This window comes from Lygodium microphyllum, chromosome 10, assembly GCF_053477565.2.
Source record: "Lygodium microphyllum isolate KBCC chromosome 10, Lygodium_microphyllum_v1.1.10, whole genome shotgun sequence".
In the NCBI taxonomy this organism is placed as follows: Eukaryota; Viridiplantae; Streptophyta; class Polypodiopsida; order Schizaeales; family Lygodiaceae; genus Lygodium; species Lygodium microphyllum.
Genome location: NC_141144.1, coordinates 27,911,631 through 27,932,261, shown reverse-complemented (window position 1 = coordinate 27,932,261; position 20,631 = coordinate 27,911,631). Strand labels below are relative to the sequence as shown.

Sequence of the window (20,631 nt, the reverse complement as noted above, 5' to 3'; positions counted from 1 at the left end):
GTTTGCAAGCTAAAAGGTTAGATTCAAATCTTCGTCATTCGTCTTTTTAGTTTATTAAGTTTAGATTCAAATCTTTACCATTAGTTCTTTTTTGAATTAGTAAATAATAATGAAATAAAAATGAAAGAAAATGATATTTTGAATGTATGGCAAAAACAAAAGCACAACGAACTTTCGAATATATTGAAAAAAAAGAAAACGTAAAACTTCAACAAATCAGATATTTTGAATGGATGGGAGAATGTCACATTCTTCCATAATTATTTAATTACGAAGAGATTTGTGCTAACTCTTCGGCATACTACATAGCATGTTTTCTCATTTCATTTAGTTTTTTTAAAAAGTTTTTGAAGTATTGTTATTGTTAATTGATTTTATTAAAATTACTATTAAGAAGAAAAAAATCATCATCCTTGCACATTGAAAAAATAAACTATCATTTAAAAAAAATAAAAAAATTATGAAGTATAGCATGTTTTTTCGTGAACAAGTACACTACAATTTTGTGACAAAAATATATTGTTCTCATCAGCATCAATGGACGCTACGAAGAAACAAAGTCACAACGCATCCTTCATGACTTCTAGAAAAAGAAAAACTATCGCTTCTAGAAAAAAATCACTAAAACTGTTTGCTACAACTTGGTACAACATAGAAAAATTCGAATTATCTTGGGCGATAGAATGTGAAAGCATCATTGAAAGACTAACAATGTGCGCATCTTGTGGTATAGTCACAATACAACATCATGTTGTCAACTTGCAAAATAATGATTCATCTACAAGAGAAATACAAGTTACAACAGCTTTGTCAAGCACTATTCTTATCCTTGCATGCCAACAACATGGAGTCAACATGATGATAACTAAATGTTGACCATGTCTTGCAAAGAAAGAGAGAAACAAATAGGTGGTGTCACTCTTAACAGACTACACAAAATGAATTCTTAAAGCAAAACCGTTCCAGCTTCAACTATTGATTATCATTGATACATCCATCTTGGTCTCTTAGAATGATGGATCGCTTTTACAGCCATTTACTAGATTTGACTTGACTACATTTGATATTGTGGATGTGTTTGATTTCAACATGCTATATAATCCAATGATCCAAAAGTACATGGCTATAGGAGAACATCCACATCCAAGGATAGGGCTTTGAATCCTCAATAAGCAATCCATCGAAAGGATTATAGGGCTCCATCGAGAAAGCTCTTTGTTTGACCTAAAGCTCCAAGTAGATATGAAAAATGAAATACGTTATAGTTTGCTCGAAAATGTAGTTGAGCCAAGGCATTCTAAAGAGCTGATCAACACAAGTTCACATGCATCATTTACAGAATAAAAACCGTCTCGTTGAAAGAACAATGACGTTTAAGACAGACGGCTTGTATGCAAGAATCTCACTCTACCTAGATATCACCTTGGAAAATGCAATGTTTCTGTCCTTATTCCCACTTGGCCATGGTGTTTAACGACCAAAAAAAATATGAACGTTTATAATCAGATCTGTGACTCGAACTTCATATGCATGCATAATCTCCTTTCGACATCCTCCATGTATTTAAACAACCCAAAAAACTTATCTATAAACGTACTTCGTTTAGAAACATGATGCATGTCTAAATGCCATGAGTAAAACTCCTACATAACAAACATGCAAGAAATACATATAGAACTTCAAAACTCCTAAAGGGAGCTTTCCTCTTTCGTCTGTAACTCCTCCGAGGAAGAGAAGGGTAGCCTCGCCTAGCGAATGCAAAATGGAAGAGGCGGCTGCTGCGGCTGACGAAGACGCTCTGCTCGTGGATCTCCTTTCCTCGTTGGCTGACTATCTTCCTGTCGTAATGGCGCTATCATTACCATCCTCATCGTTAATGCATTCTATGTCGACGTTTTCGTTTCCTCTTTCCAAAACTCAGATTCGTGATTTTCTCAGATTCCGGACGAGCTGGCAGAGTATTACCTCAACAGAAGTGGCTTCCAGTGTCCTGATTCGAAAGTGTAAGTGTATGTGCTCTCCCTCTGTCTTTCTGTCTGTGTCTGTGTCTGTCTCCATCAGATTATACTATAGAGGAGCAGATATTCTTCCAGAGGAGAGCCATAAGTTCTTGTGTAGATTGATGCAGATAATATTATACAGGAGTAGATATTCTTCTGGAGGAGAGGCATAAGCTCTTGTATAGATTGGTGGCATTATCTTTTATGACGCAATTTTCTTATTGTTTTGCTTTCGTGCCTGGGGATACATACTGTGTGAAGACTCACCAGAAAATTGCATTTCTAAGAGTGTTACAATTAATACAAACCCCGGGGGGTGTAGTCATGTGACCATGACTTAGTTTCATTCAGTTATATCCCATCAACTGACACTTGGGCTTATAACCGTGAGGTTGGGGGTTCAAGTATTGCTACTTGCATTACTTGGTTGGACGTCCATAGAGGTTGGGCACTTAGTGTACGTATCTTGGATAGAAAAACAACCCTTACAAGTCAGAGATGAGAAACATTATATGAGTTACCATATGCAACAACATCCTATAGCACTCATCCTGGCACAAAAGGCCAATGAGTTAAACCCTCTCATAATGACAACACATTTCTTTGGTGTTGAAGACAATAGTTGACCAAGAGATTGCCAATAAGCAAGAAACTCAATGCCAAGATCTGAACAAGAGATCAATCTTTGAGGTGTCACCACCTCTGGCTATGAACAAGCATTAATAATCTAGGTCTAGGTCTATGAAGAGTTAACATGTGATCATAGCTTATTCGATAAGTTGTGTTTACATTAGTCCAAGTCCTACCAACACTTCCCTAGGATCAAAGGCTGGATGGAGACAACTTCAGCATTTGAATGGTGGTGATGGAGGCTATCTTAGAGCATAGAAGCGGGAAATGCCCCAAAACGCCCCTTGGGAGGACCCGAAACGCCAAAATGTGAGGAGATGAGCTCGAAATGCGTTTCCCCTAGTGAAATGTTTCCCCTCTGGGGAGACAATTGACACGTGGTGTTTCCCCAAGGGAAAACTTTTTGGGCTGACTCGTTTTGCAACATAGCTGAAATGTTTTTTATTAAATGTTTAAAGGTCTTGTTTCTGTGATGTTTTCATTTTTTGCCGTTCTAAGTATGATTGTTTTTTATATTTCGTCTAAATGTTAATTTTAAATGTTTTGTTTTAGTGTATCTCGACTTGTCTAAACGTTTTTAATAGTAAACATTTTTTATGTTTCATTTTTAATAGGGAAATGCTTTTAATGTTTCGTTTTAAATAATGTCGTGTTTAAACTTTCCATGGGATTTCGTGGGCTGCGTGGCATGACCCAGCTCTAGATGGTGAGATTAGATGATTCGAAGATGTCTATAGCTCGATTAGTCACTTCTTTTTTGCATTATGCACTTATTTAGAATTGTTCCTTCTTTGGAATTAGCATATGAATTATGTTTCAAAATCCCTGTATTTGAGCTTATGCCTTTGTAGAACTCTTTCAAAACCTAGAAATTAGAAAGCATAGATTTTGAGTATGAAACTTGTAATTTATGCTATAACTTCTAAGGACTTGGGCTCTAAGATTTCTCTCTCTCTCTCTCTCTCTCTCTCTCTCTCTCTCTCTCTCTCTCTCTCGCGTGCGCACTCGCTCTTTCCCTTGATGGCGTGGTGTTTTTGCTTCCCCCCCTTGAAAATTGTTGTTTCCATTTCTGTTTCCGTTTCCCCGTTTCCCTCAACTATGTCTTAGAGTCCTACGATCTTGTAGAACTCATGACTAAATAGATTGATTGTCCGATAGTCAAAGGCTATACACAAAGAAAGTTGATTTGGAGAAGGCATAGGTGCATTGGGACAAATTGACAACTTGTATCCTTTTATTCATTATTAGGGAAAGTTGATTTGAAGAAGGCATGTGTGTACTAGGACGAACTGAATGCTTGTATTCTTTTGTTCATATTTCTCTCTTGCACGCTGACAATCATTGCACATGTGAAGTATATGATGGGTGCGTGAGAGGTATGGCTGCACTTGGAGCAACTCTAGAACATGATGATTCTCATGAAGAGGATGTTGGTGGAGGTGCAAATGTGGACCATGGATCCCAAGAAGTTTGCGTCTGCTACATCCTTGGTCATTTGGATGGGTGCTAGTAGCATTAGTTAAAGTGGTCATCATGAAATGTCTCGAGTGCGAATGGCATCTAATGGATACTAGCGGCTTTGGTCATAGTGACCATGAAGTGACTTAGTGCGAATGCACTAGGAACCCTTCAAGGTTAGGGCAGCCAAGTCCTATTTATTAGACTCAAGTTTCTATTGTGCTCTTCATTGTGTGATCACCACTCTTAAGACTCTTGGGCTTACAGATGCCAGCTTTTGGGATGTGGTCATGACTCGGTTTGTTGCTAGCTCCTAGGTTCAAGGGGATGCCTGTTTGGCTCTATGGCTAGGAGGTGAGTTTGATGTCCATTACCAGTGTGTTGTGGGTATAGCTTGTGTCATGTCTCACATGTAAGTTGGATCTTAGATGGATGCTTAAGGGCTAATGAAAGATCTCATCAAGATCTTGCAAATGATAGCAAATGGGGATTCTCAATGGAGGGAACATGATCTTCTCCGAAGACACGTGTTATCCTCTTGTCATAGTGACATGCCCGTTATAGTGGTTTCTATTATTCTTTGATCACTTTTGAATGGGTTGATATGCTAAATGGGAGGAATTGGTGCCCATGGTATTGGATAAGGAGGATTGCTTTAAGCTCCAATACTCCATCAAAAGAATTCAAAGGCTTTAATGGGCCAAAATGCAAAGGATAAGAAAAAAGATTAGGAGAAGAAGGTTGATAAATCCAAGGACTCCACTTGCCACAGGTGTGGTAGGATAGGTCATTGGAAGGATTGCCTAGACAAGGACAAGAAGAAAGACAATAAGGAGAAATCCAAGAAGGATTTAAAGCCTTTTGGAGCACTATTGTTCCTACTTCATTGGCGTTTCTCCACTTGGAGGTGTCAGAGACATCTTCAACATTGGATGCAGCATTGACATTGCCCATAGCTCATGAATGGATCTTGGATAGTGGCACTTCCCACCTCATGATTCCATTGAAAGAAGGCATTGACTGCTCGCATATGATGCTAAGTTAATGTCGATACTGGAGATAGCTTTTCCATCCTAGTTTGTGGAGTAGATGAGATTTAAAAAAAATCTATAAGCAAGATTTGGAGTTTGATGTTGAGTTGTTTTGAATTCATGATGGCAAGACAAGCAAGGCGGCTTGCCATGGACGGGAGTTTCAGTTTTATACATGCCCGTATGTGTGAACACACCTTAGGTTTGTAAGTGTGTGTATTAAAGGTGTAAACACCTTCTATATCTCCTAGCATTTAATAAGGGTCAAAGGTTTGGGGGAAACCCTGGGCCTATATAATGAGGTCCTAACCATTGTACTTTCATCAACATCTATCACATCAATCTATTTAGCTTGTTGTGTACTTACAAGAGTTCTCTTTCTCATGGAGTTGCATTTAGCGTAGTGCTCTCTCTCTCTCTCTCTCTCTCATGCTGTTGAATCCAATGGTGGTAGCAGATCAGGTCAATTTGTCTACTCCATCATTACCAACATCACTTGAATTGTTGACTGTTCAACTTTGCCCATCTGTTCAATTGCTGCCCTCTTTGTCATAGATTGCCTACAACTGTTTGCCTACTATTGTTGGTGCTTCAATTGTAGTTGAAGAGGAAGAAAAGAAGAGGAGGAAGAAGAAATGGTTGACCTTATTGCCGCACTATAGATGTATGAGAGCCTGAAGCTTGTTACCCCGACACACTAGTGTCCTGATCACCATGCTATTGCCCTCAGTCTTGTTTGTTTGAAGCTTGAAACGTTTGTCCATAATGCCACATTGGCCTGCACATTGTTGACTCATATCTAGATTCTAGTCACTTGTGCAGCCCGATGGCACTTAATACTCCATTTGTAGATGTTGGATCTAGCTTCCATGTCAATTGGCTCTTCATCATGTTATCTTCAATGTGCTTGTTGTCCCCAATCTATTGACTTGTCTATCTCTTGAAACGGCTAGTAGCTCGATAATGATAAGGTTTTTTAAAACCTTAATGCTTTTTAAAAATTTATTTTCACAAATTTGCTAAATGAAATTTGGAGCTTTTTGCACTAGCCATCACTTCAATCCTTTAGAGAGTCTTAAGCTACACCTCGATCATTTAAGTATTCTTTATCAACAATTGACCACTCTTAATAGCCGTTTGGGTGACAATGATAACAAGGTTGTACTTCTTAATAGCGTGATGAAAGAAGCATAATTCCACGAAATCTTGACAGTTCTCAAGGTGGCTTGCAAAATGAAATACAAGGAGATGATCGCTATCCTTTTGGATGACGAAAGGGGTAGCAAAGATGTTGACATAGCATCGGCAACATTCTATATCAAGAAACAACCACCCAAGTGTTGATATTGCAAGTGTATTGGTCACATTGTTGACGAATGCTACAAGAAAGACAAGCAACATGCCCAATATGTTGTTGCTAATACCCTATCTAATAGTGACCTTGACAAGCCACCTACCACTTTTGACAAGGCCCTTAATGTATCTATTCAATCATTGTCTCTTGGCAATGATGAACCCTATCAATGTGCATTTTGAATTAAATCATAAATGAATTATGTGTTTTGGACTTGGATATTCACCATGCCAATGCATGTGTTCAGACATTTTCAAACACATCTATTTATTGTGTGGGGTACTCTACCTGGATTTTTATCTAAAAAGATTTCTACTTTCCTTTTATGATTCTATTAGGAGTTCTATTTTAGGGGATGTTTACAACCACTTTACGCATGGCCTTTGAGTTTGATCCTAAAAACCATACCCATGTATTTGACCTTTGTTCATGTGCCGAGTGCCTATGGGCCATGCTAGCTTTTGATAAGCCTTTGAGCAATCCACATGCACCGCTGAACCACGTCTTCCTTTGGGTCCCTGAGCTTCTCATTAGACTTTTTTCTCATGTTGCATCTCTCTCATGTATCTTCTTTTCGGAATCTTTGTAAGGGACTAGACTCTACCTTTTTGAGATAAGATATTCCTATTTTCATTTCTTTGTGTCTTGAGTCACGAGTTCAGCCACCCATGACTTGAAGGGGGGTTTGTTGGTTTTATACATGCTCGCATGTGAACACACCTTAGGTGTGTAAGTGTGTATCAAAGGTGTGAATACCTTTTACACCTCCCAACATTTAATAAAGGTCAAAGGTTTGGGGGAAACCCTAGGTCTGAGGCCCTAACCATTGTACTTTCATCAACATCTATCACATCAATCTATTTAGCTGCTTGTGTACTTACAAGAGTTCTCTCTCATGTAGTTGTGTCTGTAGTGTCAAGAAAATGACTAAGAGACGAGAGAGACAGTAGGGTTTGTGGGAAGAAACATAGTGTGTGTATGGCAAACACTGAGAGAGAGGGGAGAAACTCAAAAACACGACAAGAACACGATGATGATGCACTTAATGATGCTATGAGAAGAAAAGCTGATATAGCAGAGCTGAAGATCATAAGATAACTGCACAATCCTGTTTGACTCAAGCAGCAACACTTGTGGGGAATCTGCACAGTGAAGGGATCGAAACACAATCCTTGGGGAAGTGGGCTATCGAAGTAATCATGGAAGGTGAAGGACAACTATGGAGGAGGGAGCGAACCGTAGTCCTCTATTGCTATTGGAGATGAGGAAGATGATCACCGGCTATCGAGGGAGCGAGTCATAGTTCTCAGATGCTGGGAAGATGGCCTAGCTGCAAAATGCAAATGCCAGAGTGTGTTGGAGCTGTCATACGCAAGGAGAACAGACCAGATGCTGATAGCGGGTACTAGATGATGACGCCAGATGTTAGTATGAGCTTTAGCATGCTTGGTTCGATCACGTGAACCATGAGTACCTTTGGAAGGTGGCTTATGAACAATTTGTTCTTGTCTTACCGCTTGTCAGGGTGAGTTAGACCCCATATGTATGCTGCTTTAAAGACAAGCAACAATGTGGTTTTGTCTTCAACAGGGTATCTTGATGGACCACGGCTCCCTTGGAGCTGGTTTTCATTGATTTGTGCGAATCAATGAGATAGGAATCCCTCAAGGGGAGTAAGTATCACATGCTTATTGTTGATGATTTTAGCAAGATGACTTGGGCCTCCTTTTTGCAACTTAATTCATAAGTCTTCTGGCATTTTGGAAACTAACATTATTTTTAAGAAAATCAATTTGGGTGAAAGCTGAAAACTGCAGATTTGGCAAAGGTACGGAGGTTACTTCAAAGGAAGCCACTTGATTTTGTGTGGACCAAGGGGTACTCTAGGAAGTTGCCAATATCAACACTTTGTCAGAATATAGTCTTAAGAGTGAAAGGATAGGAACACGGTGGAGGAGTCTTACAAAGTGAAAGAATAGGAACACGGTGGAGATGGCAAGCCTCAAGGACTATGCTTGAGCATTGGAAGATGCCCTCTAGGCTCCTTGGGTAGAGGCCTTAGCAACAATCAACAGATCCTGGCCCTCAACAATTCTAGTCAAGATGCCTTTTGAGGTGTATTTTGGTACTATGCTTGATTTATTTTATTTTAGGGTTTTTGGGTGCGATGCATACATCCACATCATGAGGAAGGAGCAAGGATAGATGGATTCAAAAGTCACAAGATAGTTGTTTGTGGGCTACGATTCCTAGTCTGTGGGTTATTGTATCTATGATCCAGAGATTCAGGATGTTTACAGCAGATTCATACGATTTGTGGAGATTTCGGCCTTAGAGGACAGCGAGGAGCATCCCATTCTTGGAGATCCAAGAAAAAAATGTGAAGTGATGCTAGGGTTTGCACTGAGAAAACACAGAATGTACAAATGCAACTAGAACACAAGAACTCAAACAAGAACATATAAAAACACAAGAATTTTGAAGCAAATGAATCAATGCTGTAAATGAATGAAAGAGCATACATATGCTCAAAGGTAGAGCAATGGGAGTAGTTGGTCGAGTGACATCCTCGGCTGTAAATGCAGCTGCAAGCAGGGTGCTAGGAGCTGATGTAGATGTGGCAGCAGCTGTGAGGGCTGGACAGCCACTTGATGACGTGGGCTGATGGTTGGTCTGTAGAGGAGGGATGAAAAGAAAGGCTAGGCAGCCTCCTATTTGTTCCACCTCCCAAAATTAGGGTTTTGGCTTGTGGGACACAAAAACTTTGATAATCTTTTAGTTTTGGGGCTGAAGGCGAGAGTGCGCAATGAAAGTGCAAGCTAGAAGTGCGAGCAGCAGTGTTGAGAGTAAGAGAGTGAACACAGAGTTAGGTGTACTAGATTGTGATGGTACACAAAGAATAAAGAATGTATTTATATGTTAGGGTACAATAAGAGTGTGTTCACACCCGTATAACTTTATATACGGAGATGAAGGGACTTTACACCCAACAACCTCCCACTTAAAGGTCTGAACTGGTACCTTTAAGCTAACCACTAATTGGATGCAATGCTCATGCTGAGCCTTTGAGCCTTTGCAAGACTCTTAGTGAGAACATCTATAGGGTTATCTTGGGTTTTGACCTTAGTTAGTGTGACAAGATCATCATCCAAGAATTGTCGAATGAAGTGGTATCGAACATCTATGTGTTTGGTACGTGCATGGAACATGGCATTCTGAGCTAGACATACTACACTCTAGCTATCACAACCAAGCATTGGAGTATGTGAAGAAAGACTAAAATGGCCGAGCCAAATAGCTTCCTTAGAAGCTTCTGTGGTTGAAATATATTCAGCCTTCAGTGGCACAATTTTCTGCAACCTTGAACACCAAGAGATAGCCTCACTAGCCAAAGTAAAGGCATACCCATTGGTTGATTTCCTAGTGTCAAGATCTCCTGTCATGTTAGAATCACAGAATCCTTGCAACTCTAGTGTACTCTTTCCATAGGATATACACTTCTCTTGTGTACCTTTTAAGTATATGAAGATATATTTCACTACTTTCCAATGTGGCTTACGAGGGTTAGATATGAATCTACTAACAACTCCCATTGCATGAGCAATGTCAAGGCGAGTTGCAACCATGGCATACATCAAAGATCCACAAGCTGACGCATAAGATATGCTCTTCATAGCACTAGTAGCTGCATCATCTTTCGGGAAATCAGCTTTGCTAAGCTTTGTATGTGGTGAGGAGTAGCTCATATATAAGGATCACCAAATTGAGCATCAATGGAATGAGGAGGTTGTTAGCAGAGTATTTGTCAGCTCATGTGTGAGTCTGAGCTTGATCTGGGCTGGGTATTTTTATTAGGTATTTTAGGTATTTTTCTGGTGTGGCATTTTATGCCAGTGGAGCATTTTTATGCACCAGTTGGCCAGCATTAATGCTGTCCGACTAGCATTATTGCTCCCCACTTTTTCAGCCTATTTATACTCAGTGCTCCTCCTCAGTTAGTATCATCTTCACCATCTGCAGACTCTGTGGGGAGAGGAGCCAGTGTTAGTGTCAGTGCCTACGCAGCCAGTGACTCACTGTTGTATGCGACTGTCTCGTGTTCAGATATATGGATTCCATTTCGTGTGCATACATTTGAGTTCTCATCTGTATCGTGTCCTTTTCTTTTTGTCTCGTGTTTCAGCAGTTTATTTCAGCACATGTTTATGCTTCCACCGCTGCTCCACTTTTGACATGGTATCAGATTTCAGGATCTGTGCTCCTAGTGTGTTTTCTTGCTGATTTCAGGACTGTTTTGTACCCCTGCTGATCAGGCAACTGCTGTCGCAGCCAGGCGACTTGTTTTGGGGCTGTTTTCAGCCTGCGTTTTTTGCAGTTTTGCCATCGCCTGCTGCCTACGCACCCTCTACTGCCTGCGTTTTTCATTTGCAGCTGCTGGCGACAGTTTTCTATCTGTTTTTCTGCAGTTTACAGCCTGCCTTTTGCTGATTCAGCATCTCTCGTGGCTGGGTGACTGTTAATTCAGGCCGTTTTTGCTGTTTTTGGCAGTTTTTGACTGATTTTTTGACTTTCTGCAGCAGATTTTGTCTTCTATTGATTAGATTTTGGGTTCTATTGCATGTGAACTCTCATTTTCTGCAGTCCGTGCTTGTGTTTTGGCTGTGTTTCCTCTCTCAATTCCATCTCTTCTCTACTTCTCTTCTTATCCTCTCCATATGGCTCCTCCGTGCACTTCCATTGATGATAAGTTACATGGACCTGATTATCTCACATGGAGTGCTGTCATGAAAGCTTGGTTTGTGCAGAAGCGGTTATGGTACATCGTCTGTGGAGCTATTGCTCGCCCTCTCCGTCCTTTTCCTCTTCCTGAAGACTTTGATGAGGACAACCATGAGGAAGCGGTGCTCACATGGAACTCGGACGATGCCCATGCTTCATAGAAACATGAAACGGGGAACGGGAACGGGGAATGGGAACGGGGACGGAGACGGGAACGCCAAACCTAGGGAACGGGGACGTGGGAACGGGAACGGCATTTAAAAAATCAAAATTCATGAAAAAAAATTAATATTTCACTGATAATCCATGTGGACTCTGGGAGTCTGGAGTGTTAAAACTTAAAACCAAGGTATATAATCCACAAGGACAAATCATTTTAAGTTTTAAGTTTTAACTTTAAGATATCATGCATTATTTTAAAACTACTCATTAGAAATTGAATTGCAACTTACAAGGCTCAAGAGGTAAGTTATTCAATTATAAATAATAAAATCCATAATACATATGCCAAAAATCATAAATGATAAAACAATGAACAATGAACTAAACTTAAAAGTCTAAGCTAAAAGAACATGCCTATGGTACCATTGCCAAAAAACTTAAAAGATTACAAATATGAAATTTAAGTCTAATCTTTGAAAGAACATGCTCATTGCCCCAAAAGACTGCAAATATAAAGTCTAATCTCTAGACTAAAGCAAAATGCGGCATGCCGCATGCCAAAATAGCCCTAAGGGCAACTGCAAGACTGCAAGACTGCAAGACTCAAGTACAAGTATAATATCGACATGGCACAACTGTCAACAACCCAAGTGTCACAGTGTCATCAATGATCATAATATCATATATAATGTAAATGTGTCATGTATCATGAGACTCGTGATAAGTAAGCTAAATCAAAGATCATGATGGGGCTCTGAGGCTGCTCTAGCCACTCCTGAAGTGCCAGCCTCATCATCATGTGTACCATGGATTGCTGCATCTCCCTCAACATCAGCATGTGTCTCCTCTTCTTGCTGCATCTCCCACTCTGTGAATGGATCAAGCTTTGTTGTCATACTGTTACATAACATCCTCAAATTAGCACTAACGAATACTTAGATCGTTTGCCCTCTCCACACCAAGACGGTTCCTCTTCTTTGAAGCAATGTGAGCGTAGGTACTCCACAATTGCTCCAAACAAGAGGAGCTAATTGACTGACTCAAAATACGGATGGCTAGTTGCTGCAACTCAGGACCATCCGAATCATAGTCCTCCCACCACAAAGCTGCCCCAATCTTACAGCGATCCTCCTGTGCATCCCCACAACCAAAAGAACCCCGAAAGGTCCTATAACATGAAAGCTGATCTCTGATCTTTCGTCTAGTGCCATGATCAGGTACTAGACGAGACAATATAAGTCTCCATGCATCCATAACCTCACTGTCATTCTCTTGACCCTTGCCGTGGAACTCAGGATCCACAACAAATGCAGCTGCATGCATGGGTGAGCTATAGGAGTTCCACCTCGTCACAACTAAATGGTGTATTTCCTCATACGCCTCATCATTTGGTGCCAACTCCTGCAACTTTTCATTCAACCTGTCCATAGCCTCATATACCTTGCCAATGCAAGGTTGCATAGCATCCATAACCCTCAATAAATGTACAATGGGTGATACCATAGCATCTATCAGCTTTACATCATCCCAAAAAGTGGAGTTATTTGCTTTCTCCAAGCATAAGATACCTGTAGGAGTATCTGCCAATGTTGATGAGGTAAACTCATCACTAAGAAATAACTGCCTCAAGGCACCACTGCATTCTCTTAACTTGCCTAGCATCAAGAAGTTAATGGCAAATCTGGTATCAGAGTATTTTAAAAGTGTCTTTTTCGACCGCAAAGAAAAGTGATGGCGAAGAAATTGGTGATTCAAAACAAAGCTAACCATTTGAGCTCCTTGCTCTATGACAGGTGCAATCCATGACAGGTTACCAATATCCTTTAGTAGGTTGTTCAAGCAATGAGCCATACAATATGAAACTGTGATATGTGGATAATATCCCTGAATAATAGCACCTGCTGCCCTATTTGCAGACTCTCCATCTGCAACAAATCCCACAACATGCTCTGGGCCAATAAGCTCAACACCTGTAACCCACTCTGCTGCAAGTACATTTGCTGACTTTCCTGTCCCCGATGCATCATGTGAAGATATAAAATACATTTCCCCACGAGAATAAGTAACCATACCATGAATGGATCGCTTGCGTGTATCACTCTAACCATCAGCAATCAAGGAAACTCCATTTTTAGCCCACATGCTCTTTCTAGTCACTGCTGCTTGCTCAACAAGGCGCTTTTCCTTGTCGAGCAAAGTGGTGCGTAAGGTCTCTGATGATGGAGGTACATACGAAGGGCCATACTCACCAATCTTCTTGCACATCAATTTAAAATACTCTGACCTGGCTGTACGAAACTGAATGTGGTCATGATAAAAAAAGCGTGCCACTGATGTATCCACCTCTTCCTTCTTCTTGGGATCCCAACTAGCATCAAGTGTGCTTTGTCTACGTGCAACATGTGGCGTTGTTGATGCCATGGCCGATGCAATGCCTGTAGTAGGTGTGGAGGTAGCACTTCCTGATACTGACCCTGCTCTAGATACATCTGATGGGGATGGTGTCACAAAAGTTGCAGGGTCAACTGCAACACGTCGTGGTCTAGATGCAAGATAAGCTTGTTGACCTGCTACACGGTCACGAAGCTCCCTTTGCTTCTCCAAGGTCACATTTGGACAAAACTGCACCTCTGAATTTGGCTCATGTAGGAGATGAGCTCGGACCTGATTATGCATAAATATTAAAATTTAAAATGGAACAAGTGGCAATTGGTAGTCCATATTCTAATATTTAAGTAACTTTGAAAAATTAAAATCAATAAAATTTTGAAATACAAATGCTCGGCTCAATGGATTACCTTGTTTGCTCCACTAGTTCGCTTGTATGGGCAAAGCTTGCAAGTCCATGGTCGAGATCCTCCACCACTCAAAGGGCGGTCAGCATTTACTTTTTCCCACCATGACCAATCATCAGACCTTCTTCCTCGACCACCAACCCGACGAGCAGGGCGGGAAGATGAAGCCATTTATGATTTCAGGCTGAAAATTGAAGGCCTTAGGTTCAAGAGTCGAGAGAAGGAAAATTTGAAGGCTGAAAATTGATTATTGAAGGCTTGAGAGAAGGGAGAAGGCTCAAGAGTCAAGACTCACTCAAGAGTCGAGAGAGAAGGGAAAAGGAGAGAATGGAGAAGAAGAAGAAGGTTCATGGAAGAAGGAAGAAGAGAAGGGAGAAGTGAAGAGAAGGTAGAAGGAAGAAGAGAAGGTAGAAGGAAGAAGAGAAGGAAGAGAAGAAAGAATAAGAAGAGAAAGAAAAAGAAGGAAGAGGTTGGAGGTGGGAGGAGAAAGAAGAGAAAGAAGAAGAGGAAGAGAGGGAAGAGAAGGAAGAAGGTGGCTGGGCCTAGGGGCAGGAGAACTGGGCCAAGCTAAGGCGGGAGCAGGAGAAATGGGCCAGGCGGGTGCAGGCGGGAGCAGGCGGGAGCAGACGGAATGCAGGCGGAACGAAACAGAACAGCGCGAAGACGAATACAGGGCGCGGGCGAAAACTGGGCGCAGGCACTTGCCATGTGGCATTCCCTGTCACGTTTCAGACAGGGAACGTTGCTGCGTTCCCTGTTTGAAACGGGACAGGGAACGTTCCATTTTTTGGAAACGCGGTCCGAGCCAGAAACATGTCGGGGACGGCGATTCTGCGTGCCGAGGGGCCGTTCCGGCCGTTTCCTGTCACTATGCCGTGCTTACTCGGCATTGCTTCGATGTATTTCTAAAGCGGTCTTACCGGCGGTTACCTCTTGTAGGACATCTCCTGAAGTATGGGAGAAGTTGCAGGAGATGTATGAGGCACCTTCCACCATGCGGGCAGTCACACTTTATGGCCAGCTCCAACAGATGAAGTTTGAGCCGAAAGATACTATTCAGTCTTTTCTTCTTTGTGTTACGCAAGTCCAGGACCAGCTTCGGCACATGCAATCTGCTCTTCCCGAGGCGCATCTCGTCGGGACGGTCCTCTACAAGCTCCCCCCGGAGTTTGATGGAGTGGCCAATGCTTTGCGGGCGTAGGCATCATCGACTCCTGTCAGTTTTACACATATGACCTCGATGCTTATTGAGCATGAGACATCCTTGAGATTACAGGGGCGGCTTTCGGCACATTATGGAGGCGAGGCTTATGTAGCTTCAGAGAGGGGTGACGGGAAGAAGAAGTCGAAGGCCCAGTGTTACCACTGTGGCAAGAAGGAACATTTGCGGAAGGATTGCAAGACGTTAGCGGCTTCCAGGAAGAAGGAGCAGAAGACGAAGCGGGATGTTGACTCTACCGATGAGTCCTCTCCTTCATCAGACTCCGACTCCGATCCTCCGACCAAGGTGAAGTCCAAGGCGCGGAAGGGATCCTCTTCTTCGGATCGCGGGAAGGGCTTGGTGGCCCCTTTCTCGGTTGCTTTCTAGTGGTGGTGATGAGGTCATCCCTCACGACTCTCTTGTGCCAGAGAGGGAGTGTGAGCGGGTGTTCAGATGGGGCAGCCGTGCCTCATCTATACTTTTATACAGGTGCACAGGTTCCAGAGAGAGACGTCCCTGACGCATCGACTTCAGTCTGGCGGAATCAAATCCTGGAGCTGGGACTGACATCCAGGTTCATACTGAGCTGGTTATCTGATAGAGAGCGGGAGGCTTTCGTCTGGAGCTCACATGAGGGGACACTTTGGTGGTCTAGCCAAAGGCGGAGAATCCATGGTCACCTATGTTCAGCGGCATTTTTGACAGGATGGTCTTGTATGCTACTGCGAGACATTGGTGATGGACACAGAGACATGCTATGATCTTCTCTATTTTCAGGTGTTTGGTACGATCGACATCGACATCAGGTTCTCTCAGAGGCACCTTGGTGGTGGCTTGATCACCCACTGCTTGGGTATCCATGGTTCTACTTGGTGGTTCTATGTTGTATAGTTTCTGATCCCTTTTCATTGTACTATTATATTGTATCAGATCACCCATGATCTGAGAGAGGGTGTTAGCAGAGTATTTGTTAGCTCATGTGTGAGTCTGAGCTTGATGTGGGCTGGGCATTTTTATTAGGTATTTTAGGTATTTTTCTGGTGTGGCATTTTATGCCAGTGGAGCATTTTTATGCACCAGTTGGCCAGCATTAATGCTGTCCAACCAGCATTATTGCTCCCCACTTTTTCAGCCTATTTATACTCAATGCTCCTTCTCAGTTAGTATCATCATCTTCACCATCTGCAGACTCTGTGGAGAGAGGAGCCAGTGCTAGTGTCAGTGCCCATGCAGCCAGTGACTCACTGTTGTTTGCGACTGTCTCGTGTTCAGATATATGGATTCCATTTCCTGTGCATACATTTGAGTTCTCATCTGTATCGTGTCCTTTTCTTTTTGTCTCGTGTTTCAGCAGTTTATTTTAGCACATGTTTATGCTTCCACTGCTGCTCCACTTCTGATAGAGGTGTGCCAAAGATGTTCTATCTTCCTCAACTACCTAAAGGTGAATTCTCCTCCCAATAAGAATACATTATACAAAAAATACTCAAAGAAAAAAAGGTGCAAGACATATAAGGATCCATATTTTTGGTAAGTAATTCCATACATATTCTTTAGAATACGTCACACTTTTATGTCTTCTTCTAAAGAGAATACGATTGATCATAAGAAAGTGATACCTCCAATATATTTGTTCTCGTAACTCATTCTTAAGTAAGGAGTCATGGTGAAGCCACAATTTCTAAAATGTTTTGATGATATTGATTGGCTATAAAGGCACACCAAGAGACCTAGCATCAACCATATTAAACCTGTCTAGTACTTTGCTAATGTACTTGTCTTGTGAGAGAAACAACAAGTGTTGCTCTCTATCTTTTTTAATGCACATGCCCAAAATGTGTTTAGCTGCCCCCAAATGTTTCATTGAGAAGGTTGAACTAAGTTGCCTTTTAAGAGCATTCAAAGTACTCTTATGCTTTCCTGCAATTAGCATGTCATCCACATATAAGACTAGCACAATAAGGCTTCCATCATCAGCCTTTTTAGTGTATAAGCAGTGATCTGCATGACTGCGTTTAAATCCATGGCTGAGGATGAAGGTATCAAACCTTTTGTACCATTGTCTAGGGGCTTGTTTCAGCCTATATAAGTTGTGTTTCAGCTTACAAACCAAATGCTCTTTCCTTGGAATAGCAAAACCTTCTGGCTGTTTTATGTACAACTCTTTATCCAGGTCACCATGAAGAAAAGCAGTCTTCATATCTATTTGATCTAACTCTAAATCCAAGGATATAGTGAGAGCAATGGAGCGTAGAAAAGACCTCTTGGAAGTCTATGCCTTCTTTCTGTGTATAGCCCTTAGCAACCAAGCGTGCCTTGTACTTGGGCTTTCCATCAATACATTTCACTTTGTCAACCTATTTATTATTGATAGCTTTTCTATCCTTGGGCAAAGGTATAAGCTTCCATGTTTATCTGCATACAGAGACTTCATCTCTTCCTGTATAGCAAGTTCCCACTTTCTCTTGTTTTCACATGATTGTGCCTCTCTAAATGTCAGAGGCTCACTCTCATTAGTCAACAAAATGCAATCCAAAGATGGTTGAAACCTCAGTGGTTGCCTTTTGACATGTGTAGACCTTTTTACCCAATGATTTATATTGTCAGGCAATGGGCCTACATCCTCAGGTATGTGCACACCATCACTAGGTAGCTGATTTTTAGCATTTCCTTGTTGTTGTAACCTGTTTTCAACATGTTTTTCTTGTTGTTCTATTCCATCTTGTGTATCTATTTGCTATCCATCATCTTCTAGCCGTAGCACAATGGGTTGCTGCTCATTTTTAACATCAAAAGGAATAGAATTTTCAGCTAATGGCTGCTGAATGGGTGGTTGTTCATGTTGAAACTTGACCTTCTTTTTGTCAAGGTCATCCTTTGTAGTACATTTCAACAACTTTGTCTCATTAAATACTATGCCTCAGCTGCATACTATCTTCTTACCCCGAGGGAGTGTCGCCGTCGAGCTTCTGATCTGAAGGAAGAGCCGGTAAGACAGGCACCTTCCGGTCCATAATCGCCTGGAACTCCAAGTCCATCTCTGTAGACATCTTCACCTACAATGCCTTCTCAAACGCAAAAGCAGCCCCCTCTGACTGGGAAAACTCAGCTTGCTAAGGCTCTTCCGCGTCCTGAAGCTTCTTCACCCGCCGGAGGCGATGAAAAAGCAAAACCTGCACTTTTAGGCTGAAAACTCAAACTTCCTCCGCGTCAAACAGCAGTAAACAGCAGCAAATCCACCACCTGTACTCCTTTCCTGTGCGCCCACACTCGTTTCAGCCTTGTTCCAAGGCGCAGCCCTCCTGTCTGCCCTTAAACGCAAAAAACGCAAATTTGTGTCGCGATGGAAACTCCTCTTCAGGTTGATTCTGCCCTCAATCAACCCTCAAACACTGCTCTGATACCATGTCAGAGTGCAGCGGTGCGGAAGCGTAGGACTGAGAGAGAGAGAATGCAGAGAGAGGAGAGAGAAAGAGACAGTGGACGATGAAGATCTGTTGTATAAAGAATGCTGAATACAAAGATATACACGGGCGCAGTGCGCTGGACTACGTGTCTCCACCTCGACGATGCAACCTGTTGTCCACCTCGAAGTCTGCTACAGTCTGCATTGTCTGCTGTCTGAAATCTGTGAACAGAGACAGAAACTGCGCATCACCGGTCTGTAATCTGCGTCAGAGAAGTGTGTCCAGACTGCTGAAAGTGTCGACTATAAATAGCCGAAATCTGCCAGGAAATAGGGCGCCAGAAATAGGGCGCAGCCAGAAAATAGGTCGGCTGCATTAAATGCAGCCGACTGGGCTGCAGGCAGTCGGACTGCCACGTGGCAGTCCGACTGCACAGTCCGACTGTGCAGCTGCCCTGCTGGTCCGACTGTGCAGCTGCCCTCCAAGCAGGCTATGATCTCTAACAAGAGCTCCTAAAGTCCTCTTGACTCAGAATGAGGGTCATAGGCAGGAGATGACAAGGCATGACAAACATGATTGCTAACACTTCTGACCTTGTCCAAAATTAAATGTGCCCATCCATAATTAAATTGGCTAGGGGTTTGCAACTTGGAGTGCTCCCCAACCTTTGTTGATCCTTAGACTAGCATTAATTAATTCATACCAGTTGGTAGTGTCACCACTGACACTTATTGGCCAAACAATTGTCCTAGGGTCAAAACTAACACCAACTGACCACTGAAACCTAGTTGGTATAACTTATCACTATTTTTATCTTTGGCACCCATTGCATCCTAGGGGTCCTTGGCCTGTTACCATGAAATAACTGCCATGTGCATCACATGTGCTAAATAACCTTGCACATTTGATCAGTACTTGATCAGCATCTCAAAATTTCATGTCCCCGCGATAGACATTGTGGGGTGAGAGGTGGTGCTTACTTCTCCTTCCACCTTTTGGTGGTGAGAGGGTAGGAGTGGTGATGGAGATGTCGATAACAGCTCCAAGAGTGGCCGTGCTTGAGATGTGTCTCAGAATGCAATAGCAACAGTCCACTGTGTGTGATAATGATGCAACTTGCAAGCATCAGCAAAGGAAGCGAAACACAGTCCTTTGGGTAGCAAGATGGTGGTATAGACTCCAGGCAGCAAAAATGTAGATATGCAGGCTGACTTACAGCTGATGCTGAAGTTGAATCAGCCAATGGCAATACCAATCCTGGTCAAACACAGGCAGCAGGATAGATGATGACAGTGCTTCTGGGCAGGTGACAACACATTTGGGAGGGCAATAGCTGGTGGCAGCAGGTGGTGACAGTTGGTAGACCGTGGCAGGGTGGCAGCTCTTGGATCAATCTTGGCAGCAAGGATGGTGAGGAATGATGGATAATGGCTTTATGAGAATGGTAAGGATCAGGGATCAAAGGAAGATGCCCACAAGTTACAACATGTCCTTTCATAAGAGATTTTTGGGCATTTTTTCTGCTTCGAAAAGTCAAAGCCTTTTTTCTCCATAAATAATTCTTTGTGGGGCTGTTTTTGGGAGTTAAATTAGTCCCGGATGAATAGTAATTTTAGCTGGAAGTGGTTACTTGAGATGCTACGTTTCAGAACTCGTCTGCATCAGAATGCAGCCAATTCTACAATTGTTTGCTATCTGAGAGGTGCACCCTGATCTCCCTTTACCAAAGTACAGCTGTTCTGCATTGAGAGGTGGCTGGTTGCTTGCTTCTGGGATAGCTCAAAGGTTTGCTGTGCTGAGCACACTGCTCCTGC

The 20,631-nt window shown here is 42.3% G+C and overlaps 1 protein-coding gene across 3 annotated transcripts in view; it reads left to right on the top strand.

The window, feature by feature from the left end:
- Positions 1–1,645: 1,645 nt before the first annotated feature.
- The window catches only part of LOC148029827 (transcription initiation factor TFIID subunit 10-like), a 51,387-nt gene continuing 32,401 nt past the window's right edge, over positions 1,646–20,631 (top strand). The window contains exons 1-2 of one of the 3 annotated variants that reach the window (XM_087686132.1): positions 1,646–1,843; positions 1,939–2,003. In XM_087686132.1, coding sequence (XP_087542258.1) covers positions 1,763–1,843; positions 1,939–2,003 — 146 coding nt within the window. In that variant the 5' untranslated portion in view covers positions 1,646–1,762. The remainder of the gene's footprint in view (positions 1,844–1,938; positions 2,004–20,631) is intronic. The other 2 variants (XM_087686134.1, XM_087686133.1) reach the window with 2 other exon arrangements.